This window comes from Melospiza melodia, chromosome 26 (assembly GCF_035770615.1).
Source record: "Melospiza melodia melodia isolate bMelMel2 chromosome 26, bMelMel2.pri, whole genome shotgun sequence".
Taxonomy (NCBI): domain Eukaryota; kingdom Metazoa; phylum Chordata; class Aves; order Passeriformes; family Passerellidae; genus Melospiza; species Melospiza melodia.
Window position 1 is genome coordinate 9,103,128 of NC_086219.1, and position 27,526 is coordinate 9,130,653.

General features: G+C 52.9%; 2 protein-coding genes across 3 annotated transcripts; both read left to right on the plus strand.

Moving 5' to 3' along the window:
* The first annotated feature begins 6,392 nt into the window (after positions 1–6,392).
* Positions 6,393–9,412, plus strand: LOC134429629 (zinc finger protein 572-like). Of its 2 annotated transcripts, XM_063176873.1 has the most exons (4): positions 6,393–6,439; positions 7,531–7,660; positions 8,241–8,322; positions 8,509–9,412. In XM_063176873.1, the coding sequence occupies exons 3-4, from the start codon at positions 8,268–8,270 to the stop codon at positions 9,156–9,158; spliced, it is 705 nt and encodes a 234-aa protein (XP_063032943.1). In that variant the 5' UTR covers positions 6,393–6,439; positions 7,531–7,660; positions 8,241–8,267; the 3' UTR covers positions 9,159–9,412. The 2 variants fall into 2 exon arrangements, with proteins under 2 accessions (XP_063032943.1, XP_063032942.1); XM_063176872.1 differs by lacking the exon at positions 6,393–6,439 and having other exon boundaries at positions 7,512–7,660.
* A 13,395-nt stretch (positions 9,413–22,807) lies between these two features.
* Positions 22,808–23,788, plus strand: LOC134429649 (olfactory receptor 14A16-like). Its single transcript, XM_063176903.1, has one exon. It carries the CDS (start codon positions 22,820–22,822, stop codon positions 23,786–23,788), a length of 969 nt encoding a protein of 322 aa, XP_063032973.1. The 5' UTR covers positions 22,808–22,819.
* Positions 23,789–27,526: the final 3,738 nt, after the last annotated feature.

Consider the following 27,526-nt stretch of genomic DNA (forward strand, 5'->3'; position numbering starts at 1 on the left):
AGAATCTCTGAAACCACCCTTCAATCCCTCCCTGGCACCTCCTGTTCTGTCCTCAGTCTCCACACCACTGACCCCAGAGCCCTCAGCCTCTCGCTGCTGGTTTTGTGATGAGGCCTCCAAACCCCATCTTCAGAGATTTTTGGAAAAAAAATAAAGTCTGTGAGAATTGAAAAATAGTGGTCAAAGGTATTTTCTCTCACATCTTGCCAAGACAGTAAAAGGGTCAATATCTTTAAACTGAATGAGGGTGGATTTACATTTGTTAGAAGGAGGAAATATTTTACAGTTATGAGAAAGGCACAAAAGTGCAAGTGTATTTCCAGAGAAGGGGATGCCCAATCCCAGGAATACTCCAAGATCAGGACTTTTGTGCAACCTGACCCAGTGAAACCCTCTCATCCCTAAGGACGGAATTCCTGTTCTCTGTGTTCTCTGATATGCTGGGTGCCCTCACAACGCTTCTGGCCAGAATGTCTGCTGAGGGCAGCCAGGCTGCTGCAGGGGCAGTGACCTCACAGCCATCACCATGGCATCCCTGTCCCCTGGGCCTGGCTCTGCCCTTTTCTCTGCCCCTGCCTTGGCTCTGCTGCCATGAAGAGTTTTGTCATTAATATCTTGTCCCCAAGGTGCTGGGGCCAATGGCTTCCCAGTCAGGCTCCTGGAGCAGAAGTGGCTTTTCAGAGCCCAGCCAGGAATGAGCCCTGGGGCAGCAGCTCTGCAGTGGTGGCCACCAGGCCGGGCTGCCAAGGGAGGCTTCTGGCCATGGCCTGCAAGCAGCTGCTGCTGCCAAGGTGCCTTTGGTGCCTCAGGCTCTCCCTGGCACAGCTCCCAGCTGATAAGGAACAAATGGAACAGAAACAATGTTGATAACAGAAGAGATTAATAAAACTGTTAATAGGGAAAACTAAAACACAACTCACTGGGTCTTCCTGGCCACAGATTCCCCTTCCTGGAAAGGACACCCTTCTCCTCAGGGAGAGAGAGAGTCCCTTTCCTGCCCCTGGCAATGACCTGAGGTAGGAGTGAATGTAATGACAGGGCCATTGCCAGACCCTCATGTTTTTCAATGCCACATCATGTGACTGGGAGGGGTAGGAAAAGGGACTGGTGTCTTCCCCACATAGATCACAGGAAAAATGGATCACCAGGGCTCTGACCAGTGGGGGTCCTCCAATGATGTGTGAAGTTGGGGCAGTGCACAAAAATCCTCCTTCACTTGGGGCACTGGCAGGCCTTCCCTTACCGGTGCCTCCATTGGTGTCGGGTAAAGAATGAGCGGTCTGAGAAGCTCTTCCCACACTGGGGACACTCATAGGGCCTCTCCCCAGTGTGGATGCGCCTGTGCCTGATGAGGTTGGACTTGCGCTTGAAGCCCAACCCGCACTCAGGGCAGCGGAACGGCCTCTCATTTGTGCACATCTGCTGGTGCTGGAGGAGATTGGAGCTTCTCTGAAACCTCTTCTGACAGTGAGGACACTCCTAGGGCCTCTGCCCAGTGTGGATGCTGTTGGTGTCTAATGAGGGCGGAGTTGTCACTGAAGCCCTTCCCACATTTCCCACACTCATAGGGCCATTCCCCAGTGTGGATCATCTGGTGCTTGATCAGGGTGCTGCTCTGCCCGAAGCTCTTCCCACACTCCAAGCACTTGTAGGGCTTCTCCCCATCATGAAGCTACCCATGGACCACCAGCTCTGAGCACTGGAAGGAGCTCTCTCCACCTTCCTGGCACAGGGTGGTTCTTTCCTCCTCAGAGCACCCTCGGCTGGGTTTGCAGCCCCTCCTCCTGTGGAATCTCTGGGGATTTTCCTCCTCATTAGAATTCTGCACTGTGGAGTCATTCAAAATGGCCTTTTCCATGAGGTTCTGCCATGGAGATTTTTCCTCCATGGTCTCCATTCTCAGCTCCTTCTCTGGGGAAGGAAGGACAAGGAGAGGATGGGATTTGCCTCCGTGCCAGAGGGAAGGGGAAGGAGATCCCCCCAGTGCATCCCCAGCAGGACAGCGTTGGCAGCAGGGTTGTCCTGCAGCTGGGGGCCATGTTGGGCTGGGAGATGGAGCAGGAGAGAGGGGGAAAGGGGCGCTGACTTCCTCCTCACCTGCCTGGGTTTCCCGGGGCTGCTTCTTGTTCCTCGCGGCCTCCTCCTCCATCCAATCAAGATTTGGGAATGGGAAATCCTGTTCTGGGAAGAAAACAAAGGGTGCACACATTCTCTTTTGTTCCGGGGCCTGTGCTGGGCTGGGAGAAGGAGCAGGAGAGAGGGGGAAAGGGGCAATGGCTTCCTCCTCATCTGCCTGGGTATCCCAGGGCACCTTCCTCTTCCTCTCTGCCTCCTCCCCCATCCAATCAAGTTTTGGGAATAGGAAATCCTGGTTTGGGAAGAAGACAAGCGGTGAGTACATTGTCTTTTGTACTGGTTTGAAAGCAAACCTGGGGGAGTGTCTAAGCGCGAATTACAATTTAATAAGAAAATGAAGATCAAGGCAACGATACAGAAACACTGCCTGGTGGTGGCAGCAGTCCCATTAAATGGTGACTGCAGTCGTGTTGGAGTGATGAACGTGATTCTGTCCAAGCAGTAATCCTGTAGAAGGGTCTGGTCTTCCTCTGAAGGTCCAGTGGTGGTTCTGGAGTTCTTGTCCTCTGGCAATCCAGTAGGCCAGCTGCGCCTGGTGTAGCAAGGCTCAGCTTATATCCATGTAGAAATGCTTGGTTCCTCCCCCTGGGCAGAGCATCCCACAATGGGATGATGGAATTTTATCAGTCCTGCAGTGACACTCAATGGTCCATTAGCAGAAGATATCTCCCCTGGAGGGCATTATCAGAGGTGAGTCATGGAAGAGATAAAGAACACTGCCCTGCCTTTTTATAGCAGTTGATGAAGATGGGGATTGAAAACATGCATTTGGTTCCATCTTGCATGGCAACCTGAAACGGTGGAGTAATCCCTGCTCAGGGGGTGAACACCACCCCCCTTACCCAAACTGGCTCAGGTGTTAAACCCCCACCCTGGGAAGGCCACACACACAGGGGACAATGTCACACTTGGCCTGCTCCAGGGGAGGTCTCTGTCCCTGTCACTCCCTTGCTTTCTCCCCTTTTCTCTTTCTTTCCATCTCCCTCTCTACCTCACATTTACTGTTCAATAAAATTCACCTTGGATTTGGTATTGTTAGCACTTTAACCGGGGCAGCGGAATCTCTCTAACAATTTTCTTAACTAGACTGCGACATTATTTTGGCACAGTGAGTTCAGGGCACTGTTCTCTGACATCAAGTGCCTTTGACAATAGAATGGTTCCCTCCTCTGAGGAGGTTGTGCCTCTTTCTGGAGGAACTCTTGGAAACTTGGATGCAGCTTCCTCTGAGCAACTTATGGGAAAACTGATGAGGAAAATGGCTGTGATAGGTGGTCAGTGTAAAGAAAATATTTTTTTGTCCTTGCTTGAAAAGTTTGTTAAAATCACTGGAGGAAAGGGAGGAAAAAATACCCGAGAGACTGACAAGGTTCATTCACCCCATGTTGAGGAACACAAGGCTGCTAAAAGTCCCACAAGAAGCCCAGCCCAAGTAGCTCAGTTCCCAAATAACTCCTGAATTCCCAGGCTTGGGTTATCAAATGTGAGAATCATTTTTCTCTTCATCCCTGTCACTTTTGTGACAGCTACAGAGAGCTTTCCCTTCCTTTTAAAAATCTGTATTAGGCTGAATTTCTACTTTTCTTTTACCAGAAACTGCTAGCAGCTGAGCTGGAGCTGTGCAGAAACTGATGAAACTTGGAATTGCCACAAAATTACTTCTATGGTTCATTTATTATTATTTGGGATTTGTTTGCATTTCCATCACATGTGACTTGTGGAAAATTCAAATATTCATCCAAATTATTTATGCAGAGTTAAGTTTGATTTCTGCCAAGTTTACTTTTTTCCAGTGCCCAGGAAATGCTTTAGGGGTGTCTGTGCCTCTGGCCCTGGGGGATGCTTGGGAGGGGCTTGGGGGGGTTGTCCCTGTCCCTGTCACCCCAGGCCATTCCCTAGGGGCTGTCCCTGTCACCCCAGGCTATTTCCCAGGGGGTCTCCATCATTCTCACCCCAGGGAATGCCTGGGGGGTCTCCCTCCCTCTCACCCCTGTGCCAGGGAGTGCTCGGGGCAGTCTCTGTCCCTCTCAGCCCAGGGGATGCTCACGGGGTCTCTGTCCCTTCACCCTGGGGGATGCTCGGGGGGTCTCCATCCCTCTGGCCTCAGGCAATGCCTGTGCAGGGCTGGGGACCAGGGGCTCTGTGTCCCTCTCACCGCTGAGGGTGCTCGGGGCTGGGGGGGCTCGCTGACCTTCTCACACCTGGGGAGGCCGGGGGGGTCTCTGTCCCTCTCAGCCCTGCTGTGACCCCACCCAAACATCATCGGGGTCAGAGGGACAGAGACACCCCCAAACCCCCAGAAGGGCTGAACCTGGGATTTGGTTTGGGGCTGAGGATTTAGGAAGGGGCTGGAATTGGGGCTGGGCTTGGAGTTGGGGCTAAGATTTGGATTAGAGCTGGGATTGGGGTTAAGGCTAGACATGGGATTGGCTTTGGGCTGGGGTTGGGATTGGGTCTGAGGCTAGATGAGTTTGGGATGGGATGAGATTAAATACAGAATTGTGTGTCTAAACATGGAGTAAGATTGAGAGCAGCATCAGGGTCAGGTTTGGGACTGAGCTCACCCAGAGCAGGACAGAGGGGATGTCACTGCAGGATGTCCCTGGCATCGTCCCAGCCCTCCTCAAGCAACTCCAAACATGAGGGGCAGCTGGGTGCTCGATGATCCAGGTTCTCCCATCCTGCCCCTCCATACCAGGCAAGCATTCCCTGAGGGCAGCGTCACAACGCCTGGGGCTCTGGGATCAGCCCTCACATGCCTCTGGGAGCAGCTGCAGACAGGATGAGAGATTTCCCCCCCTCTTTACGGAGGAAGGGTGAAGCCCGGCTGCCCTTTTCTTCTGGTGCCTCCTCCTCTCCTCAGCTGAGGATGTCAAACTCTCCAGGAGCAGCAAAATCCCCATTCCCTGTTTGCTTGTGGCTGCAGCCTGGAACATCCACCCAGAATGAAGAACTTTCCAACAGCCCTGCTGAATGACACTGGGAGAAGGTTTGTGAGAAAGACAGGAAACTGTATTTTGTTAGGAAATAAAAACCGCAAAATTATTTCTTTCTGTCTCCTTCATTTTCAGTCAGTTCTGGTCTTTTTTCAGTGTGCCACCTTCTCAGCTGATTGTGTTGTGCCCCCCTTTCTCACCTGCCTCTCTTTCCCTGCTCTCTTTCTCTTTCAGGGTCTCCCTTGACCCAGGGCAGCTCCCACCAAAGACCCCGCCCTGATTTAATTCCCAATCCACGAGCTACAACAACCATGGGTGACGTTATGAAGGCTGGCAGTGAAATGTCACTGTAAGATCTTGCTCCACTTGGTTTTTGGCTCCTTCTTAAGAGCTTTGCCTTCAAGGGGAGGAACATCTTTTCCTGGCTGGGAACTGGAATTCCAGCCCCTGGGAGTGTGTGCCATGGATCCCAGAGGGGCATTCCCGAGGCTCCCAGGGTGCTGCTCCTGCCGTGCCTCCCAAGGAGCTGTTCAGGGCCAGGGTACAAGGTCCAGCAGCTCTGTGGGCTCCAGAGCACACAGCAAAGGTGGCTTTGCCGGACATTTTCCAGCACCTTCCCTGCTGGAAGTAGAGGGAGGGAGGAAATGGAAGCGAGTCCCCAACAAAATCCTGGAAGGATTGGGCCGGGAAAGGACCCTGTTCATGGGTTACGATTTCGCGAGGGAGAGACGCCTCTGCCCCAGGGAAGGAGCGAATGAGACCATGGGAACGCAACCTGTGGATCTGCTCGAACTTGGATTGAACCGAATAAGAAATGGGGAAGAGAGAAGGAGAGAAAGAATTCGGGAAGAGGTCTCAGAGAGAGAGAAAGAAATAGGAAAGAGGTCTCAGAGAACAGAAAGAAATAGGAAAAGGCTCCGGCCCGGACTCCGCAGCTCCCAGGGACACCCGCAGGGCGCAGCGCCCTTCACAATTCCAGCCAATCACAGAACGCGGTGAACAATTTCCAGCCAACCAGAGCTTTTCTCGCCGATGACTCACCGGTTGCCAGGCGGGCCCGCAGAGCCCCGCGGCCCCGGAGCGGAATTTGGGGCTCGGGCCGGGGGGACGGATCCGCCCGGGAGGGTCCCCGAGCCCCTGCCCAGCCCTGGGGCCGATCGGGGGCTCCCCCACCCAGCAGCTGGTGCTGCGGGGCCGCGGGGCAGAGCGGTGGGAAAGGGGGGTCCGGGCTGGAGCGGAGGAACTGCGGGAGGAAGAGGAGGGAGAGGAGGAGCAGGAGCGGGAGAATCGCGGCGCTCGCAGCGCCCGCACGCCGAGCCTGCAGCACCCCCTGCCCCGGGAGCATCGCCCCCAGCCCCGAGCCGCAGGTGAGGGCAGAGGCCGAGCTCGCCCCGGCTCCAGCCAGGGGTCTCCCGGAGGATTCTTTTGGACAGTGTTCGGAGCCGGCAGATCCCGGACTCGAGCCCCGGGTATCTCCGGGCTCCCCAAGAGGAGCTTTTTCGGGGGCAGAGGAGCCGCGATCGCCCCTCGGGAGGGTCCCGGGGGGTCCACGTGGAGATTGCCCGGTACCGACGGGGCGGGACATTGGTTTTGGGGATCCCCATGAGAGCCGGGGCTGTGGAACGGGAGACCCCCGGGGCGGGGAGAGGGGAAGGGGCGATACCGGAGCTGGGGGACCCCCGGCAGCCCGGAGATGAGGCGGGGACGGGACCCCCTGACCCTGACAGGGGTGTCCTGGGGTGACTTCATGATGCTCGTACCCCATCGGTCTGTTTAGCCCAGAAATGAGTTCTGCACCTTTAAGGCTGGTTCTGGGAGTGAAGGGGAGGAGGAACAAGCTGCAGTTTGTTTTCAGAAACTGCACTCACTCCTCCACATTCCGGCTCCTGGACTGTTGTGATGCCTTAAGGAGCTGGAACAGAGGCCACATAGAGTTAAGAGGAATAAAGTTGATTTTTATTGAAATGCCTTCAAAGGCCACACCCTGGCAGCAGAGGAGCCACAGCTGTGGCTCTGCCTGGATGGCTTCAAGATGGGAGCAAAAGAGGGCTTGGTCATGAGATCTCACATTTAAACAAGTTTTAGTCCATTTGTATATAGAAGTTAACTGCTCAATTAATAGTTTCAAATTATGAAGTTACATCTTCCTTGCTTGCATGCCTGCTCTCCTCTTTTCACGTTGTTTATGCTTTGGGCCTGAAGTTTTAAGAGATTGTCCTTGAGTCTCCAGCTAGAACAGGATTGTTTTGTCTTCACCACCCTGTGAAAAGATCCCAGTAACACTTAATATAAAGCTAAAAGCTGCACATCAAAACAGAATGGAAAAATTTAAAACCTAAGGTATCAGTTGTCTGCAAATGGACAGACAGCAGGACAGAGCTCTCCTTTGCTTTTAGTTAGTTTTAGCTTGCTGAGGCAGAGAAGTTCCCTGGACTGTGGTTTTTCTTTTTCTTTGGAGCTGTTTAAACCTGCTGTGCGCTGAACACCCAGGACACCACCGGCAGCTCCCACCTGTGGCCCACCAGGCTGAGCCTGGGCCGCGGCAGTTCCAGTGCTGGAGGGGCCGTTAACAGACTGATAAGAGACTGGTAAGACACTGAGTGAGCCGAGCTACAGCCCACGGAGGGACTTTCTGAGTTTGTCATCTCTTCTGGAGTGGCAAGAGGCTTTATTTTTTAATACTGTTCATTTTTTTATGCTGGTGAATGCTTTGCCTGTTAAATAAACAGGTTTTTCCCCATTTTCTCCATGGAAATATTTTCTCAATCTGGTTGGAGGAGGCGCTGCTTGAATCTGCTTTCTAGAGGAAATGCTTTTGGAGATTTTCTCCCAAATTTGCCCTAAACCAGGAGAGGGTGGTGGGAAGAGGGGAGAGCCCCTAGTGACAGGACTGGGGTGAGGCTGGAGAAGGGAACCCCAAAACCCCCCAGCATCCCAAAGCAGGACCCTGGAGAGGGGAGATCCCAGTGCCCATGGGATCTCCAACAGCCCTGACACAGGGGACCACCAGAACCCCAGAGACTGGAAATGGGAAAATCCTGGTGGCTTTTTTTGATTCACTCTTGATTTTTGAAGGTTTTTATGGACACCAGATGACTTCTAGTGATGGACTTGGGTGGGAGGAATCCCCAACCCAAGGCATTCACACCTTGTTTTTCCCCAAACCAGGATTTCCCATTCCCAAACCTTGGCAAGATGGAGGAGGAGAAGGCTTGGAGGAAGAGGAAGATGCCCTGGGACACCCAGGCAGGTGAGGAGGAAGTCAGTGCCCCTTTTCCCCTCTCTCCTGCTCCATCTCCCAGCCCAGCACGGCCCCCGCCTGCAGAACAACTCTGCTGCCAAACCCATCCTGCTGGGGATGCACTGGGGGGATCTCCTTCCCCTTCCCTCTGGCAAGGAGGCAAATCCCATCCTCTCCTTGTTCTTCTTTCCCCAGGGAAGGAGCTGAGGGTGGAGACCGGGGAGGACAAATCCCCACAGCAGAACCTCGTGGAAGAGGCTGTTTTGAGCAGCTCCGTGGTGCAGGAACCCAATGGGGAGGAAAAGCCCCGGCAATCCCGCACAAGGATGGGCTGCAAACCCAGCCCAGGGTGCTCTGAGGAGGAAAGACCCACCCTGGGCCAGGAAGGTGGACAGAGCTACAGCCAGGGCTCAGAGCTGGTAGTCCATGAGCAGCTTCATGATGGGGAGAAGCCCCACAAGTGCTTGGAGTGTGGGAAGAGCTTCAGGAAGAGATTCAACCTGATCTGCCACCAGAGGATCCACACTGGGGAACAGCCCTATGAGTGCTTGGAATGTGGGATGAACTTTACCCACAGGTCCGACCTGGTTGTCCGCCTGAGGTTCCACACTGGGGAGAGGCCCTACGAGTGTCCCAAGTGTCAGAAGAGGTTTCACACCAGCTCTGATCTCCTCCTGCACCAGCGCGTTCACACCGAGGAGAGGCCCTTCTGCTGCCCCGACTGCGGGATGGGCTTCAAGCACAACTCCACCCTCGTCACCCACCGGCACATCCACACCGGGGAGAGGCCCTACAAGTGTCCCCAGTGTGGGAAGAGCTTCTCAGACCGCTCGTTCTTTACCTGACACCAACGGAGGCACCGGTAAGGGCAGCCCTGTGAGTGCCCCAGCTGCAGGGGGAGCTTCATGCACTGCTCCAGCTTCATCCCCCATGGGAGGACCCACGTTGGTCAGAGCCCTGGCGATCCACATTCCTGGTGATCTGCATTGGGAAGGCGGCTGGGTATTCTTTTGTTATGACCCTAATTTTCTTTGGATTCATCTTAATCCCTTTAAAACAGAGAAAATTGGGGTAAAAATCAATAAATTCATCAAAGGCATGAATCCTCACTTTTTACTTGTGTTTCAGGGCAATCTGGGATTCAGGGAAATAACTGGGAGAATTTGGGGGTTTTGGGGGTATTTGGTTTAGTTTTCTCCCTCTCTTGGCACTCAAAGAGACAAGAGGGTTCGATGTGTCAGCTCAATAGCACTGAAACTACTCACTCCCACCCCAAAATTCCTCGATTCCACAGCCCCTCAGTGTGGAATGGGGTTGGAAGGGGATTGGGCGACGTGTGATGCAAATCAGGAGGGGTGAAATGGGTACTGGGTGGTGCAGGATGGGTGGGATGGGGTTTGGGAGGTGGGAAATTGGGGAAATACGGCTTGGGAGGGGGGGTCATGATGTCCAGAAGGGGTGGGATGGGTTGGGGTTGGGGTTGGGGAGGTGGGCTGGGGTCTGGAATGACACAGCCAAAGTTTGAGGATGATGAAGGGAGGGAGAGCCCTTTACTGAGTGAGTTTTTTAATAATCCACATTTCTGAAGAGATTTTGAGGTATCTCACATTTCTGAGGTGGTTTTGGGGCACTCCCCAGCTCTTGGGGGTTTCCTGAGAGCAGCTCCATGGAGCCCCATTGCCAGGGGTGGTTGCCTTGGGCATGAGCTCAGAGCTGTTTCCAGAGTCCATTGCCTCAGTGCTGGAAAGCAGAGAAATGATGAACGACCTCAGACATCTCCAGTGTGTGTTTGGGGGCGGGGAGAGTTCTGCATAGGTGGGGTGGCCACTGCCCCACCCCAGCCACTGCAGCCTCTGGCCCAGCCCCAAAGTGGCTGCCAAGCCCCTGGCACCCCAAAAACCCCACCTGAGAGAGGGACCAGAGCAGGTCTGGCTGTGACATGGGTGTGACACTGACACGTCCCATGGCCCCAGAGCTCACAGCAGCTGAGATCCAAGGCTGACTGTGGATCTCTGTCTCCCTCTCTCTCTTCTCCTGACTTCCTCTTCTCAAAATCTGGTTAACTTGCAATTGGACAGGTTAGAGTTTGCTAAGTCAGTGCTTTATGAAGTGATTTACTGAAATTACATGTTGCTTCAGATTTCCTAAGTACCTCATTCTCTGAAGTTTGCAACTAAAAGTTTGTTCTCCACCCTCCTGAGCAGTTTGTTGTTTTCTCCCCCTGGCCATCTGTCCTGCAGGCTGTGCCCCCTGTGCATGCTGCTCCTCTGCCCTGGCCGGCTGCACTCACCCATCTTGCTGTGCCCCAGCATTTCTCACCCAGCGTTTCTGTGCCCTCCCTGGGCTCCCTGCACCCAGCGCTGCCGGCTCCTGGCACACACAGCCAGGGCAGGAGCCCACCCTGCCAAGGGGCTCTGGAGCAGGGCGGGGGCTGCGATGGCTTCGGAGCTCAACAGCTGCTTCTGGCATGGTTCCATGGAGACCGAGCACAGCAACGCTGCTGAGCATTGTCCATGCTGAGGGTCACACACTGCCGGGGCACATTCCCTGCCTGCAGGATTGCTGAGCATTGTCCCTGCTGAGGGTCACACACTGCCGGGGCACATTCCCTGCCTGCAGGATTTGTGGCTGACCCAAGAACTGCACTGATGGCTCCAGCATTGCTTTCCAACAAAAACAGGGGAAGGCAAACTGTGTGCAGCTCATTGTGGAGAGTTTTGTCAAAGAGTGGCTTGAGGAGAGAGGACACAGCCGAATTAATTTGGTAAAGATGTCCTAACTAGGGCAGAGGCCTTTTTGCAGGCAGGGTGTCTGTTGGGAATGTAGCTGACTAGAGAATGGAAAAGTACAAGACCGTGGTTAATTCCAAATCTTGCACCTGCAAAGATAACGTGTCCTTGGGCCTAGCGGAGTATGATAAAGAAATAGACAGTGAGACGTGAGAAGTAGAGAACGTAGGCCCAAAGGAATGAGGATGAGTTAATGGTATAGTTTAACCAATAGATTGCTTGGCTTACAGAATATTCATAAGCTTATTATTTGCTGTATAAGTGTTTGATGCTTTTCTTCAATAAACTGGACTTGTGATGAACCATCTGGTGTCCTGGTCTCCTTCCTTCGACAGCTCATGGTATTTTAGAGTGTCTAAAACTCGCTAAGTCATTGATCTTAGAGGTGAGATGCATTTGGAACTCATGGCATGGAGAAGCAGTGCAAGATGGAAAAGGGGAGCATATAAATAAATAGAGGAAAACATTTCAGATGGTTTCTTTCCATTTTCATTTCACTTCTGGAAAGTTGGTTCAGTTTTCCAGCAATCTTCTCCACAGTCCTGTCTGCTCTTCTCAAAAACCTTTCCTGGAGAACGAGGTGGAGCTCCTGTCACAAGATGTGCCACCACCTGCAGCTTCTCTTGGCTTTGCACACTGTGCGTGCAGCAGGACTCTTGGAGCAAAGCAGGACAAAGGTTTGGAGAACTTGACATCTTTTCCTTTCTTTTCCTGGTGGACTGGGGAGTTGCGCTGTGGGTAAGGTTTTCATTGTTACTGTTCTAGGCTAAGAAAACAGGAGGTGGTACCAGGAATTGTTAGGGAATACAAGCCTGGCTGAATGCAGAGAAAGAATATCCAGAGCCTGCAGCCACAAGTGGAGAGTTGTGTGATAATCATTCCAACGTGTCAGTGGAAATCTTGAAAATTATCTGGAATGTGAAAATGGTCTGACAGAGGGAGTTTGTTTCTGAGTTCAGTGTAGATGATTCCATATCTGGTGCTTGGTGCATAAATCAAGAGCACAATCAGTTCATGAGAAGCACCAGACCAAGCTGGACCTCCCAGAGTAGCTGACTAAAAGAATCTGAAAAGGAGAAGTGCAGAGAATGACTTGGTGAACCTTGCCTGGAAGAAGAGTGATGTTTATCTAATAACTACTAATCCATTTAACTACGAATCCATTTTGGCCTTTGACTTTCTTAGCAAGGCCATTTGCATCCCAGATTCCCCATGAAGGGAGAAGCCTGAACTTGTGAAAGTGCCTGAAAGATGCGCTGTTCCTCTGTAGGGACACACAGGCTGGAACAGGAGCCTGAGCCCTGTCTGGGGAAGCCTCCTCTGAGCTGGAATTTGTGCCGTGCTGAGAGAGGAGGAGGAGGGGGAGAAGGCTGGTGCTGTGTGGCAGGAGCAGGAGGTTTGGGCCGCAGGACATTCCGTCTGCGCCACTGCCCTGCAATGGGCGGCCGTGCCCGGGGCTCTGGGCCTGGCCCCGCGTGCGCTGAGCTCCCTGGGCTGGGCTCAGGTTCCCACTGGGACTGGGCAGAGCCTGGGCTCAAACTGGGGGCAGCAGCAGTGCAAAACACCTCTGGGCATCTGCATTTCCTGCTGCTGGGAAGGGGCAATGAAGTGAGTCGAGAAGTTCTGGTTTCTGTTTCTCCTGGTGGATTTTTTAATTTAATTCCACACTATGGAGTCAATTTCCATAGTGGTGTGGTGTGGTCTGTCAGTGGAGTGGTGGCCTCTGTCAGTATGTTCTATTTCAAGAGCTTCAGCAACAGGGCTGTGTTTGAACGCTGCAAACGTGGTCTATGTGGCTTTAATTCCCCTTGCCTTACTGCTCAGGGGCTGGTGGGCATTCCAGTATCTGCTGATCTTTATGCCTGCGACAAAAATAATGACTTCACTCTCATGAAAGCACCGTGGGTGGCACCAGCTGAAAGAGGCAATTGCAGTTTTATGGATAAAACTCCGGTGGCAAGCAGAAGAGGGCCAAGAGCAGCCATGATCCCCAATTCCCAAGACAAAGGCAGCAGCAGCCTCCTGCTGTCACCTCAGGGTGAGTCAAACAGAGCTGAAAAACCCGATCCTGTCTTCCTCTGAGGGCTGGCTCAGGGCAGCACAGGCGGGCCCTGAGCAGTCAGGGCTGTGTGTGGGTGCTGGCTGCTCTGCTCCAGAATTGAGCTGGAAAAAGCCCTTGGGAGCCGAGGCAGGAGCAGGCGGGAAGGGGCCGGCGCTGCTGCTGCTCCTGGCCGGGAGCCCCGGCTGGGCCGGGCCGGCGCCCCCTGCGCTGCGGCTGCTGCTGCTGCCAGAGCTGGGCGGGACTCGGGGACAGGGAACGGACACGGGGGGACAGCAAAGGCCTGGCGGCTGCAGGGATGGTGGTGCTCGGGCCGGGGCCAGCAGAGAGCTTCAGCCCGCAGTTAACCCCGAGGGAAACGCTGGGGAAAGGCTCCATTTCAGCCTTTCTGCACTCGTGGCTGTGAAAGGACTGAAATGAAAGGAGAACAAGCAGGGCCTGACCCCTTCTCTTTTGAGAGGATCCCCATGGCTGGTGATGTGAGGGGCCATGAGGGACTGTGAGGGGTGGTGAGGGGCATGAGGGGCCACTGGGAACTGTGAGAAGCCAAAAGGGTCTGTGGAGAGGCCAGGCACCTCATGGAACCAAGGGTCCATTGTGACACTGTGGAACCGAGGAGACTGTTGTTGGCAGGAGGAAAGCTCATGGAACCAGAAGTCCATTGTGACGTTGTGGGGCCTCATGGAACCATGGAAACCATTATGACACTTTGGGACCCACTGGAACCAAGGGGCCATTGTGACACTGCAGGGCCTTATATAACCAAGGGGCCATTGTCACATGGCCAGGGCCTCACGGAATCATGGGGATCGCAGTGACACTGTGGGGCTCCATAAGGGGCCGTGGGGCTCCGTAAGGAGCTATGAGGCTCCATGAGACCATGGAGCCATCCAGACTGTGGAACCAAGGATACCATTGTTACACTACAGGGCATTGTCACAGACATTTTTTCATAGAAATCCTTTCTTTGGGATTTGTTCATCTTCTGGGAAGCTGAGGCCCCAGAAAGAGAATGTAAACAATGATTATCAGCTGCTGTGAAATGCAATAGGATGCACCTGTGATTGGTTCATGTTGCATGTGTACAATTAAGGGCCAATCACAGGAGCAAGCTTGGGGAAAGATTCCCTGGACACAGAACTTTGTTATTTTTTTCTTTTCTAAGCTATTCTTAGCTTAGCAGCCTCTGCAACTTCTCTCCTTATTCTTTTTAGTATAGTTATAATGTATTATATATCATATATCAATAAATCCAGCCTTCTGATCATGAAACAAGATTCTCGTCCACTTCTCTCACTATGTAGACCTCATCAGGTCGCTGTAATAGGGCATCATGGAACCAAAGAGTGTACTGTGACACTGCAGGGCTCCATAGAACTGAGAAGTCATGTGACAGTGAGGAGCTCAACGGAACCGAGGGGCCAATCCGAACTTCAGGGCTTCATGGAACCAAGGTGCCACTGTGATACTGAGGAACCAAAAGAGACCATTGTGACACTGTGGGGCTTTGTGGAACCAATGAGACCATTCTGACACTCTGAGTCTCCATGGAACCAAGGGGCCATTGTGACACCACAGAGCCTCACAGAACCAAGGCAACCACTGTGGCACTGCAAGGTCTCATGGAAGCAAGGGGCCAGTGTGACACATCCAGGCCTGGTGGAACCAAGGGGCCATTGTGATCCTGGGGAACCCAGTAGAACCAAGGGGCCAATTTTAGACTCTGTGACCTCATGGAACCAAGGGGCCATTGTGGCATTACGCAGGCCCATAAAAACAAGGAAACCATTTTGACACTACAAGGCCTCATGGAAGCAAGGGGCCATTGTGCCACTCTTTAGCCAAGGACACCATTGTTTTGTCACTGGGTGTTATGGAAACAAAGTTCTGTTGTGATCCTACAGGGCCTCAAGGAACCAAGGGGCAGTTGTGATGCTGCAGGGCCCCAAGGATCCAAGAACATGAAACAGGTCTGGCAGGCTGGGCCTCCTGGGGGCTGCCTGACTGGTCCAGCTGAACTTGGCATGTTGAGGGTCGCTTCCCATCAGCTCCTGAAGCCCTGGAGTTCCATGCTTTCCTTCCTGTGGGAAAGAACTATCCTTCTTTGAAATGGGAGGAGGTTCATGGCCAAAATTGGTATTTCTCTTCCAAATTTGATTACATTCCCATATGAAACCTGCCAGGACAGACAGCTCTGGCTGGCCTTGCCTTCTTGGGGGCCACCTCTCATCTGCCTTCAAAATACTGCAGGCCTTTGCTTTTCTTCCCATGGAAAAAAAACGTTCATCAAGTCCAGGCATCCATGGCCAAATTTGAGAATCTACCTCCAAAATTCCTTATTCCAAGGATAGCTCCCAGACAAAAGCTGCCAGGACTATCCAGGTTTCCTTGACTTCCTGAGGGCCAGCTCTCAGCTACTTTGGAAACACTGGGGCTCTGTGCTTTCTTTCCTGTGGAAAAGAACTCTCCTTCTTGTCCAGATGCCCCTAGACAAAAGTGAGCTTTGGCCTCCCAAATTCTGTCTCTCCAAGGATTCTTCCCTGACAGATCTGGCTGGCCTTGGCCTCCTTGGGGCTGCCTCTAATCAACTTTGAAACACTGGGGCTCCACCCTCTCCTTCCTATGGAGAATTGTCATTCCAGTCCAGGAACCCATGACTGAAATGGAATTCCACCCCCAAAACTCCCCATATATCCAAAGGTTGCTTTCAGATAAAAACTGCAAGGACAGACAGGTCTGGTTGGCCTTGGCCTCTGATGGCTGATTCTCATTTGCCTTCAAAACCTGGGTTTCTGTGGTTTCCTTCCTGTAGAAAAGAACTGTGCCTCTTGTCCAGGCTCTCTTGGCCTCAAGCGTTTGACCACTATATAGGGATGTTGGCAAGGATGAAAGTTTAACAAGAAAGTCTCACAGATATGTATGCTTGGCAGATGAATTTTTGAAAGTAGAATCTGAAGAGGGAATAGAAATGAAAGCAAGTTTTGATATAGAAGAAAAGAATGTCTGGAGCAGTCTTACTAGATAACTAAGAAGGTAAAGGGTATGTTATTAAAAGGGGTGTTTATGGCTTAGAGGAAAGGATATACCCACCTCAAACGAGATGTTTTTGCCAAGCAGAAAGATACCACAGGCAAACAAGACTGACGATGTGGCAAGTAGAAAAAAGATTTTAGAATTTTCCACTGCAAGAAAACTGAAAAACAACTTCTACCTTAAACTGTAATGTACTAACTTTTAGTGACAGGAGAACAGTAACATGAATATGATAATGACAGTAATTATGACTGGCTATATGTAAAAGTTAAGGTATAGACTGGTTCTTCTGTATTAAGATGCTCAGCAAAGAAAAGTATATAATGCATTGTAACCAAAACTAAAGGGTCTTCAGTCTTGTCTGCAGCTGGAGGTGACAGCTGTAGGCACAGGCTCTGTCACTCATGACCCTTAACCGCTGTAAGTCTTGGATGTATTAAACTGCATTTTGAAGAGCCACCTGGAGTCACACATCCCTCATTTAGGCTCTCACTCTATGGAAACTCATGGAACCATGGGTCAGTTGTGACAATGCAGGTCCAAGGACACCACGGTGACACCACGGAACCTCATGGAGCCAAGGGGTCATGGTGACATTGTGGTGCCTCATGGAATCAAGGAGACCATAGTACAACTCAGGGGCCACAAGGAACCAAGGGTCCATGGTGACCTTGTTGTCAGGATCCGTCCTAGTGAACAGATGACCTGATGGTTCATAGGAATGATCTCAGAGTGCAAAAACCAACAAGGTACAAGGGGGGTTTGCAGTGATAATCAAATCAAATGCAGTTTTATTGAATGACCACAGCAAAAATGCGATAGAGGGATTAAGGCAGAGAGAAAAAGAGAGAGAGAGAGAGAGAGAGGGAGAGAGAGAGACAGAAAGGGGATATAGCTACCAACACAGAGACGAAGTCTTTGGTCCAGTCCAGCCGAGGGTCCGCCTGCTACGCTGGGGAGATCTCAAAGGCTCTAGCTAACTCAGAGGCTTTTATTACTGAAAATTGTGAGGGGCGGGGCAGGAAAGTGATACAATAGGGAACAGATGTAACAGGTAGTCCATGTTCTCAGCAGTAAATGAGAGCCATTGTTTTCTTGCTCCAGTGGTCACAACCTGCAGGCAAACATCTCGCTTTGGTCAGCTTGCCTCCCCCACACACCTCCCCCGGGCTGGGGATTTCAGTCCCAGTCCTTGGAAGGAGCAGAGGGGCCTTTTAGGAGTTTCATGTCTCAGTCCTTGATGGAAAAGCTTCTTACATCTCAGTCTGTCTGTTATGGTGGTTGTAAAACAGGTGAGGGTATTCTGTGGGAGACCACCCGAAACTCAGGAGAAGTCCAGCCAGGCCGAGAGATGGGACAGCTTCCAGAGCTGCTATTGTTGCAAACGGGGCATGGTGCCCTCTTCTTAGCATACATCAAACACACTTGTGAAAACAGTAGCTTAACACTGAGCTTTCAGGTCTCAGGGCCCATGGCGTGTAACTTTTCTCCTTCAGAGCCAGATATTCTAGATGGGGGCGGGGGGGTCTTCTCTTCAGTGGTCTCCCAAGGACGATCGTGAGGCAGATTAGGGAAAATTCTGACAGACTCTCACTTTTGTGCAGCCCATAGTGCCACAGTGGAGCCATTGTGACACAGCAAGGGTGCATGGAGCCGAGGGACCATTGTGACACATCAGGGCTTTGTGGAACCAAAAGGGCATTGTGACATTGCAAGGCCTTATGGAAGCACAGGGCCATTGTGACAGTACAGAAGCAAGGGGAACATTGTGACACTCCAGGGCCTCATGGAACCAAGGAGGCCATTGTGACACTGTGGGGTCCCATGAAATCAAGGGAACATGGAACAGGTCTGGCTAGCTGAGCCTCCTGGGAACCACCTGACAGGTCCAGGTGACCTTGGCATGTCGAGGGCTGCTTCTCATCTGCCCTGGAGCACTGAGGCTCTGGGCTTCCCTTCCTATGGGAGAGAACTGTCTTTCTCCTCCAGGGGCCCATGGCCAACATTGGTATTCCTCCTCCAAATTCCCTTATATGCAAAGATTGTTCCCAGATGAAATCTGCCAGGAGAGACAGATCTGGCTGCCTTGGCCACCCAGGGGCCACCTCTCATCTGCCTTTGAAACACTGGGACCATGTGCTTTTCTTTCTTATGGGAAAAAAACATCTATCTCAACCAGGCACTCATGGCCAAAATTGGGCATCTGCCTCCAGAATTCCCTATATCCAAGGACAGCTCCCAGACCAAAGCTGCCAGGACTGACAAGTCTGGCTGGCCTTGGCTTCTGGAGGGCTGGCACTCATTTGCCCCTGAAACACTGGGGCTCTGTGCTTTCCTTCTTAATAAAAATAGCTTTTCTTCCTATCCAGGTGCCTATTGCCAAAACTGAGATTCCACCTCCGAAATGCCCTATGTCCAAGGACCTCCCCCAGATGAAAGGTGTCAGGAGAGACAGGTCTAGCTCTCTTGGCCCATGGGGGGGCCACCTCTCATCTTCTTCCAAAACACTTGGACTTCATGTTTTTCTTTCCTATGGGAAAAACGACGCATGTTGACCAGGTGCTCATGGTCAAATTGAGATTCCACCTCCCAAATTCTGTACGTCCAAGGATTCCTCTGTGAAAAAAGCTGTCAGGACAAACAGGTCTGACTGGCTTGGCCTCTCAAGAGCCTTCTCTCTCTACTTCTGCCCTGGAAACACTTGGGCTCTCTGCTTTCCTTCCTTTGGAAAAGAGACATCCTTCTTATCAATGCAGAAATGGCCAAAACTGGGACTCCGCATGAATAAACCTATATATCCAAGGGTTGATTTCAGACAGAAGCTGCCAGAACAGAGAGGTGTGGCTGCCCTTGGCCTCTGGTGACTGCCCCTCATCTGCCCCTGGAACACTGGGGCTCTTTCCTTCCTATGGAGACCATGGTGACTCCATGGGGCCCATGGAACCGAGGGAACATGGAACAGGTCTGGCTGATTTGGCCTCCCAGGGGCCACCTGGCAGGTCTGGCTGATCTTGGAATGTCAAAGGCTGCCTCTCATCTGCACATGAACCACTGGGGCTCCTTGCTTTCCTTCCTATGGAAAAGAACTGTCTCTTTCCAGATGCCCATGGACAAATTTGATACTCCCCTGAAAAAATTTCTGTAGGCAAGGGTATCTCCCAGAAAAACAACTGCCAGCTCTGGCTGGCCTTGGCCTCTGGTGGTCACCTTTCATCTGCCTCAGAAGTACCAGGGCTCTGTACCCTCCTTCCTACGGAAAAGAAGCAGCCTTCTTGTCTATGGGCCGTGGCAGAAATTTGAATTTGGCTGTCAAAATTTAATTTATCCCAGGACTGTTCCCCGACAAAAGCTGCAAGGACAGACAGCTCTGCCTGGCCTTTGCCTCTGGTGATTTTCTCACACTATGAGCTGAATATTTTCATTTGAAAGTACCTTGGACATGGCCCAGAGATCTCCCAAGCTGGGGTTTGGAGGCCTCAAGAACATAACTCATACATGGAGGCTGATGTGCCTGGGCTCAGCTGTGAAGAGACTGAGGACAGAATAGGAGTGGCCTGGCAGGGCTTGAAGGGTTGATTCAGAAATGGTGGAGCTTTTTCTCCATAGTGAGAAATAGCCAGAGAGAGAAATAAAACCATAAATGCAGCTGGGGAGGCCCAGACTGGACAGGAGAGAGGACTTTCCCTCCCAGGGCAGGGCTGTGGTGCAGCACATCCCCCAGAAAGAGCCTGGAGCAGCCCAAGGCTCTGTGTGGGCAGGCAGAGGCAGGCAGGAGGCAGAGCTGTCAGCAAAGGAAGGGCCCAGCCAGGTGGGGCAGCCGGGGGATGCCGACAGCCTGCAGGGACAGAGGCGCAGGGCAGGGACACCGTGGGACAGCCTGGGCTGCACAGGGCACAGGGATGGGCAGCAGCTGCAAGACAGCCCTGCCAGAGCCAACTTGGGCAGCACTTTGGCCATGGCTGCTGGGCCTGGGCCTGAGGCAGGAGCAGGAGACAAGTGACCCTTGCAGGCCTGGGGCCTCATTGCCTCCTTGTCCCTGCTCAGCAGCCTGGCAGGGGCCGCCCCATGCTCCTGCCCTTGGCATTGCACAGCCCCACATGCCAGTGCCCATCCTGGGAAGAGCTCTGAGCAAGGAGGGAGGGACAGGATCTGCCTGGCCAGGGGCTGGGGCTCAGGCCTTGGCCCTTTGCATTCCTCAAACACATCCAGGTGTGCTCAGCACCAGAGACACCTTTGCCTTGCTTGTCCCCAGCTGTCATCACTGCCTCCAGTGTTCTGCTCTACCTGGAGAAAACTTTCTCAGTTGCCACCCTCAGTGGGACCCATTAAAACTTGAAGAAAGTTTGGAGTTTAAATTTAATTTTTAGTTCTTGAGAAGTTTTTTGAATGCTCTCTGGGACTGAGTCTGATGTAAACAACACCAAAGCCCCAGAGGGTCATTAAAGTCCTGGTGCTGTGTCTGTGCTGCTGAGCTGGGCTGGGCTCCTGCACAGAAGGAGCTCTTGGAAATCAAGAAGAACTCAAAAAGACATTTCTCCTGATGAGCAGCACTTTTCCCAGCCCAGCAGGGCTGAGGGCACTGCCTTCAAGAATCTGAGAGTAGTGAAGCAGAAAGAAGCTCAAAGCAGCTAGAAAGACAATCCTGAACTCATTCGTGGAGAAATCTTCCCAGCTTTTGACACAGTCAACCTCTGGTTGCAGGGATCTCCTAAAGCTGGAGATGGCAGGACTTGCATGACTGTAAGGATGGCTCTGCTGCTCTTTCTGCTTTGGGGGAGGATGTGCTGCAGAGCGGGGTTGCCCTGGGCACCGTCAGAGGGGCAGGGCAGGACGGCTCCTGCTGCCAGGGACGGCTGCAGAGGGTGAAGCCAGGGCTGCAGCCAGGGCTGCCCAGGGCTGTCCTGCAGAGCAGCTCCTGCTGCCCTCAGGGCTCTTGGCCAGTCCAGGGCATGTGCCACCTGCCAGGGGCAGCTCTCAGCCTGCCTGGCACCTCCCCATGGATGCTGCAGGGGAGCTGTGGGTGCAAGGAGTGACTCCTGCCAGGACAGGTCCTCCTGCTGTGGAGAGGGTGCTGTGTGGGCCAGGGCTGCTCAGAGCTCCAGCTCATTCCTAAGGGGACTTTTCATGAGCTCATTCAGGGCAGGGGTTTCCTGCTTGGGTCTCTGCTTTCCTGAATCTATGCTCCCACTTTTCCCTGGCTCAGCTTGGTGGCAATGGCAACTCAGCTGTGCAGGGCAGAGCAGGCACTGAGGCTCTTAAACCATCACCCTGAGGATTCCTGGGCACCTCACCAAGTGCCTGCACCTGCCCAGCCTCCAGATCCATGCAGCATCACCTTTCCATGGTGCCCAGGCTGGGGGAGCTTTTCTTTGATCCCTGCAGGCCCCAGCAGCTGCAGGGCAGGGCTGGCCCAGGGGCTGGGCTGGGCTCAGGCAGCTCTGGCAGGGAAGGAGCCCAGGGCCACAGGAGCAGCTGGGGCTGGGACAGCTCCAGCAGCAGAACCGTGAGCAGGGAGGGAAGGAGGCAGTGCTGAGGGAAGCCCTGCTGCAGGGCAGATGTGGCACCTGCCGGGCCTGCCCTGCAGGGCAGACACTGCCCTGAGCAGCACAGCTCTTGTGTGCCCTCCCAGCCAGCACAGCCCTCAGCCCAGGGCTCGGGGCCCTCAGTCCCTCCTGGGCCGGCAGAGCAGCCCCAGAGATGAAGGGCATCTCTCCGGCCACGTGCCCATTCCCTGCTGCCCAGGGCCTGAGGGCCACTGTCCTGCCCTGCTGCTGCCTGGCAGGGGCTGGGCAGGGCTGGCCAGGGAAAGGCTTTTCCTCAGACCCAGCTCTCTCTCTCTCCTTGCCTTGCCCAGGTGCTGCTGGCATTGCTGAGGGGCTCTCTGCAATGGCAGTTCCAGCTGCAGGGCCAGGCCCAGCCCTTGGGCTCCTCCTGTGCAGGCTGAGCACAGCAATGGGGTGTCCCAGCTCCCTGTGTCCGGGCAGCTCTGGGCAGGGCAGCCTGGGAGGCTGGCAATGAGCCCACTCTCCTGACTCTGGGAAAGGCAGGAGCCACTTTGTGTGCCAGGGATCCCTCTGCTCTCAGCTGTGTCTCCTGGCTGTCAAGGGCAACACAGGAGTGGATCTCAGGAAGGTGCAAGTCCAGGGTAGCTGGAGCAGAAGAGAGGGACAGAGCAGCTCTCCTCAGTCTGCACTGAGCCTCAGACAATCCTCCCACCTCACTGGATGATCAGCTCTCCCCAGGTGCACCAGAATCTCTCATTCTGCCTCCTGCATTCCCCATCCATTCACCCAGGCAACTCTTCTGCTTTAGGAGAAGATTCTTTATCCAAATCCAAACAGCAGGACGTTCCCCTGCCCTCACTCTCCCCCTGCACTGACTGGGAGTCAGGGCTGTTTCCCAGGTGTCCTGCAGGTCAAGGTCCAGCTCCTGACAACGCATTGGCCAGCAGCAATCAGGGCTCCAGCAACAGAGGTGAGGAAAGTTCCCCTAGACATAGACAAGGGGAGATGTTTAGTGGCAGGAAAGGGTCTATGAGAAAAGGCTTTGACTTTTCTGTGAGGAATCCCTCTTAAATATCACTGTAATTCCTCCTTCAAAAGGTGCCAATGCCTGGAGGCAGCAAATGTCCAACAGCAGCTCCATCAGGCACTTCCTCCTGCTGGCACTGGCAGACACGTGGCAGCTGCAGCTCCTGCACTTCTGCCTCTTGCTGGGCATCTCCCTGGCTGCCCTCCTGGGCAACAGCCTCATCATCAGCGCCGTAGCCTGCGGCCACCACCTGCACACGCCCATGTTCTTCTTCCTGCTCAACCTGGCCCTCACTGACCTGGGCTCCATCTGCACCACTGTCCCCAAAGCCATGCACAATTCCCTCTGGGACACCAGGGACATCTCCTACACTGGATGTGCTGCACAGGTTTTCTTCTTTGCCTTTTTCATGTCAGCAGAATTTGCACTTCTTACCGTCATGTGCTACGACCGCTACGTGTCCATCTGCAAACCCCTGCACTACGGGACCCTGCTGGGCAGCAGAGCTTGTGCCCACATGGCAGCAGCTGCCTGGGCCAGTGCCTTTCTCAATGCTCTGCTGCACACAGCCAATACATTTTCCCTTCCTTTGTGCCATGGCAACGCCCTGGGCCAGTTCTTCTGTGAAGTGCCCCAGATCCTCAAGCTCTCCTGCTCACATTCAAAACTCAGGGAAGTTTGGTTCATTGTGCTAAGTGTTGTTCTATTTTTTGCTTGTTTTGTGTTCATTGTGTTCTCCTATGTGCAGATCTTCAGGGCTGTGCTGAGGATCCCCTCTGAGCAGGGACGGCACAAAGCCTTTTCCACGTGCCTCCCTCATTTGGCCGTGGTCTCTCTATTTATGAGCACTGCCTTTTTCGCCTACCTGAAGCCCCCCTCCATGTCCTCCCCATCCCTGGATCTGGCCCTGTCAGTTCTGTATTCGGTGGTGCCTCCAGCCCTGAACCCCCTCATCTACAGCCTGAGGAATCAGGAGCTCAAGGCTGACCTGAGAAAATTGATTAGACTGTGTTTTCAGAAGCATTTCAGAGCCATTTTCTGCCACAGAGCCTTCAGAATGTAACTCTTTACAATCTCTGACTTTTTTCCCCTATTTGTTCATTTCTTCTTTGCTAACTTTTTCCATTGTTGTGTTTTTTTACAAAATACTGTACTACTACTCTTTGCATTTGTACATTAATGTCTACTTTTGTTTTGAAATAAAAATACTTACAAGAGGTTTTTCCCATGCATTTAAATAAAAAGAAATTATTCCCTTGATCTGTGCTTCCTGGCTTTTTGGCAGCCCTTCTCTGGCTCTGCAGGGGCCGTGCCTGTGAGCAGAGGTGGAGGGAAGAGACTCCCGGCACAGCAGCACAGCCAGGGACAATGGCCCTGGCTCTTCCCACATTTGCTCTGCCCAACTCCAGCCTGTCCTTCCCAACCCTGCTGTGGGTGCAAGGCCGGAGTGCTCTGGCAGCTTGGTCACTGTCCTGCTGCGTGTCCCTCCTGTGGCCACAGGCAGGGCCAGGCCATGGGCACTGCTGGGACACAGCTGGGCTCCAGCACAGCAGCTCCAGCAGCAAAGGGCATCTCCTGAGGGCAGGGCAGGGAGGCTTTGCTTCCCTCTAGAGCTGCTGTCAGCAATGTGCTCCAGGAATGCCCTGGCACAGCAAAGCCCAGTGCCTGGGGCAGGGGGGAGTGTGCAGGGGGGGCTCACAGCAGTGTCCTGGCACAGCCAGAGCTCCTGGCATGGACCTGGGGGAGCAGCAGAGCAGGGCCTGGGCTGTGTCCTTGTTCCAGGACAGCCTGGGAAGGGGCCCCAGGGCAATTGTCCCACACCAGCCCCTGCAACCACAATTGCCAGCACTGGCCTCTCCCCACCTGCAGGAGGTTATTTGTCCCTGCACAGAGGGACACCAAGTGACCAGGCCAGCAGGCCATGTTTGCTCTGTGCTGAGGAGATCTCAGCAGTGCATCTTGTGTGTGGGGAGATGAACCCCAGCGAGCACAAACACCATCAGCAGCACCCAGGGGTGGCACAATTCCAGTGGCACAAACAGGGCCTTGAGGCCACTTCACTCTGAGAGTAACGTCCTCTGGGAAAACACCTGAATTCTCTGCTGGGTTGTGGTTAGGACTGCATAGAGAGAAATATCCCAGGCAGGGAGGCTCCAGGAAAAAACGCTCAGGGCAGCCATGGACTGCACAGAGAGACATTGGTTAGAGTGAGGGTCTGTGGGGAGAAATCAGAGCTGCCTCCCTTCTGAACCAGCCCGAGGACCTGGACAGGGCTCTGCTGTGTTCTGGGCACTGACCTGGAACTGAGGGATGTGGAAAAGGCCTTTGGCATCAGGGCTGTTGATAAGGCTGGGCAGTGTCACTGTGGGATCTCTCTCAAACCCCTTGGAAAGGCTGGAGCCATCCCAGAGTCCTGGGCACTTGGGAAGGGCAGACATGGAACCAGTCTGCACACAGGGCAGGGAGGGGGACTGGGAGAGTCACAGCCTGGTCAGGCTCAGCAGGGAAGGGGATGTGGGAAATCCTCCTGCAGCCATTCCAGGCACTGGCAGGACAGGGCAGGGACTCAGAACCCACGTGGGAGGGAAAAGAAGGGGATGTTGTGTGCCCAGACTTCAGCCAGGCCTGGGACAGGCTCTGCTGTGGTCTCCTCAGAGCCAGACTGGAGAGAGCTGGGCTGAAGGAGTGGAACATGGGCTGGGTGGGAATTTGGCTGAACAATGAGGGTCAAATGTCATCCATGATACAGAGTCCTCTTGGCAGCCACACCCTGGTGACATTCCTCAGTGACCAGCCCTTGGCCACCACTGTGGCACATTTCTATTGTCTCTAAACCTGCATGAAATGTACTTTCAATTCCTTTGTGGATGTTGCCAAATTTCAGGGACTGAACTGATGTGTGACTGTGACTGAACTGATCTAGTTAATGGTGACTGCAAAATGTAATTGGGCAAGATGATTGAGTTGGGTAAATTTGTCTTGCTGTCAGATGCCAAGCAAACCCAAGAAAGGGCAGAAAAAACTTATGCATCAGAAGAAAAGCAGTTCAATAGGGAAAAACCCAAACGCAACCAAAAAACCAAATGCCCAAACCCAATCAAAAAACCCAAAGCAAGACCCACCCACAATAATACAAAAACCCCACAAACAAATCAATCACAAGAAGAAAAGGTCACAAACAGAAAAAAAGCAAATCCACAGGAAATGTCTTAACAGCAGAAAATGTTTGACCACCTTGTGGCAGGAGAGGATTCTGTATGTGTAGGTGCTGTTTTGAAAGAAAAATGCCTGAAAAAAGAAATTAATCTCCTACCCTCCTTGTCCCCCCACTTCTCTCAGTTGATTGTGGATCATGGTGTGACATGGAGTGGAACATCCCTTGGGTCAGTCCAGCCCAGCTGTCCCATCCCTGTTCCCCAGGAACCCTTGCCCACACCAGGCCCATAGGCTGGGGGGGTCACAGACGCCTCATGCAGGGCGAGCACTGAGACAAGGACAGGAGAACAGAACAACATTTGCTCTTGTCAAGGACAGTAGAACAGAACAGCCCAGCCTTGGAGAAACTGATTGAGGATGTACCTGTGGCAAACAGAAGTCACACAAAATGCAAGCAGGATGACAGCTCAGCTCTGCAAGGCTGACAAAGCAGAAGTTATGCAAAACAATAATGTTGCTCTTACTCAAAAGCAGGGGTCAAGGAACAGCCAACTAAAAAGGACACCAGATGTTGAAGACAAACCCCAAAGAATCATAAAAGGATTTGTGGTAAGGGGTGCAACTCTGTCAAATAAACTCAAAGGAAGTGGGGATAGCTAATGGATACATAATGAGCGTGTGTGATAAAAAACTCTGTTCATTTGATCCTCAGTGCACTCAAATGGAGGAACAATGGCCCAAGTGACCACCATAATGTAATAAAGAATACTTGCTTTCAAATACTCAAAACTCTGTTCAGATGTTTCTATCCAGTGGGTTTCAGTATCAGTGGTGTCCTTGAATCCATTATGCCCCACAGTTTCACAATGACCCCTTGGTTCCATGAGGCCCTGCTGTAGAACAATGGACCCTTGGTTCCATTGGGTTCTGTACTGTCAAAATGGCCTCCTTGGTTCTGCACTGCCATAATGCTCTCCTTGGTTCCACGAGGCCTTGGTGTGTCACAAAAGACCCTTGGTTTCATGAACTGCCACAGTGTCACCCTGGTCTCCTGGATCTGCAATGTCACAATGGACAATTGGTCACAAGCAGCCCCACTGTGTCACCATGAATATTTGGCACCACAGGGCCCCAGAGTGTCACAACGACCCCTTGGTTCCATGAGGTTCCACAGCATCACCATGGTCTCCTTGGATCCACAGTATCTCCATGGACCATTGGTTCCATGTGGCCCTGCTGTGTCACAGTGATTCCTTGGTTCCATGAAGCCCCACTGTATAACATTGGAATCTTGGTCCTGTGAGGTTCTGTACTGTCCCAATGGTCTCCTTGGTTCCATGAGGCCTTGTTTTGTCACAAGGGACACATGGCTTCATGAGCTTCCATGGTGTCACCATGGTCTCCTCAGATCCGCATGGTCACAATGGGTAATTGGCTCCATGGCCCCTCCTGTGTCACAATAAACCCTAAGTGCCATGAGGTTCTGTGGTGTCACAATGGTCTGCCTGGTTCAACGAGGCCCTGGAGTGTCACAATGGCTGCTTTGTTCTGTGAGCTTCCATAGCATCAACAATGGTCACCTTGTTTCTGCAGTGTCATAATGGACCCTGGTTCCATGAGGTCCCTAAATGTCACTGGTCTCCCA

Coding starts and splice junctions, on each gene's coding strand:
- LOC134429629 (XM_063176873.1), top strand. CDS start 8,268: ATGGAGGAGGAGAAGGCTTGGAGGAAGAGGAAGATGCCCTGGGACACC. Junction 8,323..8,508: donor GCCCTGGGACACCCAGGCAG/GTGAGGAGGAAG, acceptor TTCTTTCCCCAG/GGAAGGAGCTGAGGGTGGAG.
- LOC134429649 (XM_063176903.1), top strand. CDS start 22,820: ATGTCCAACAGCAGCTCCATCAGGCACTTCCTCCTGCTGGCACTGGCA.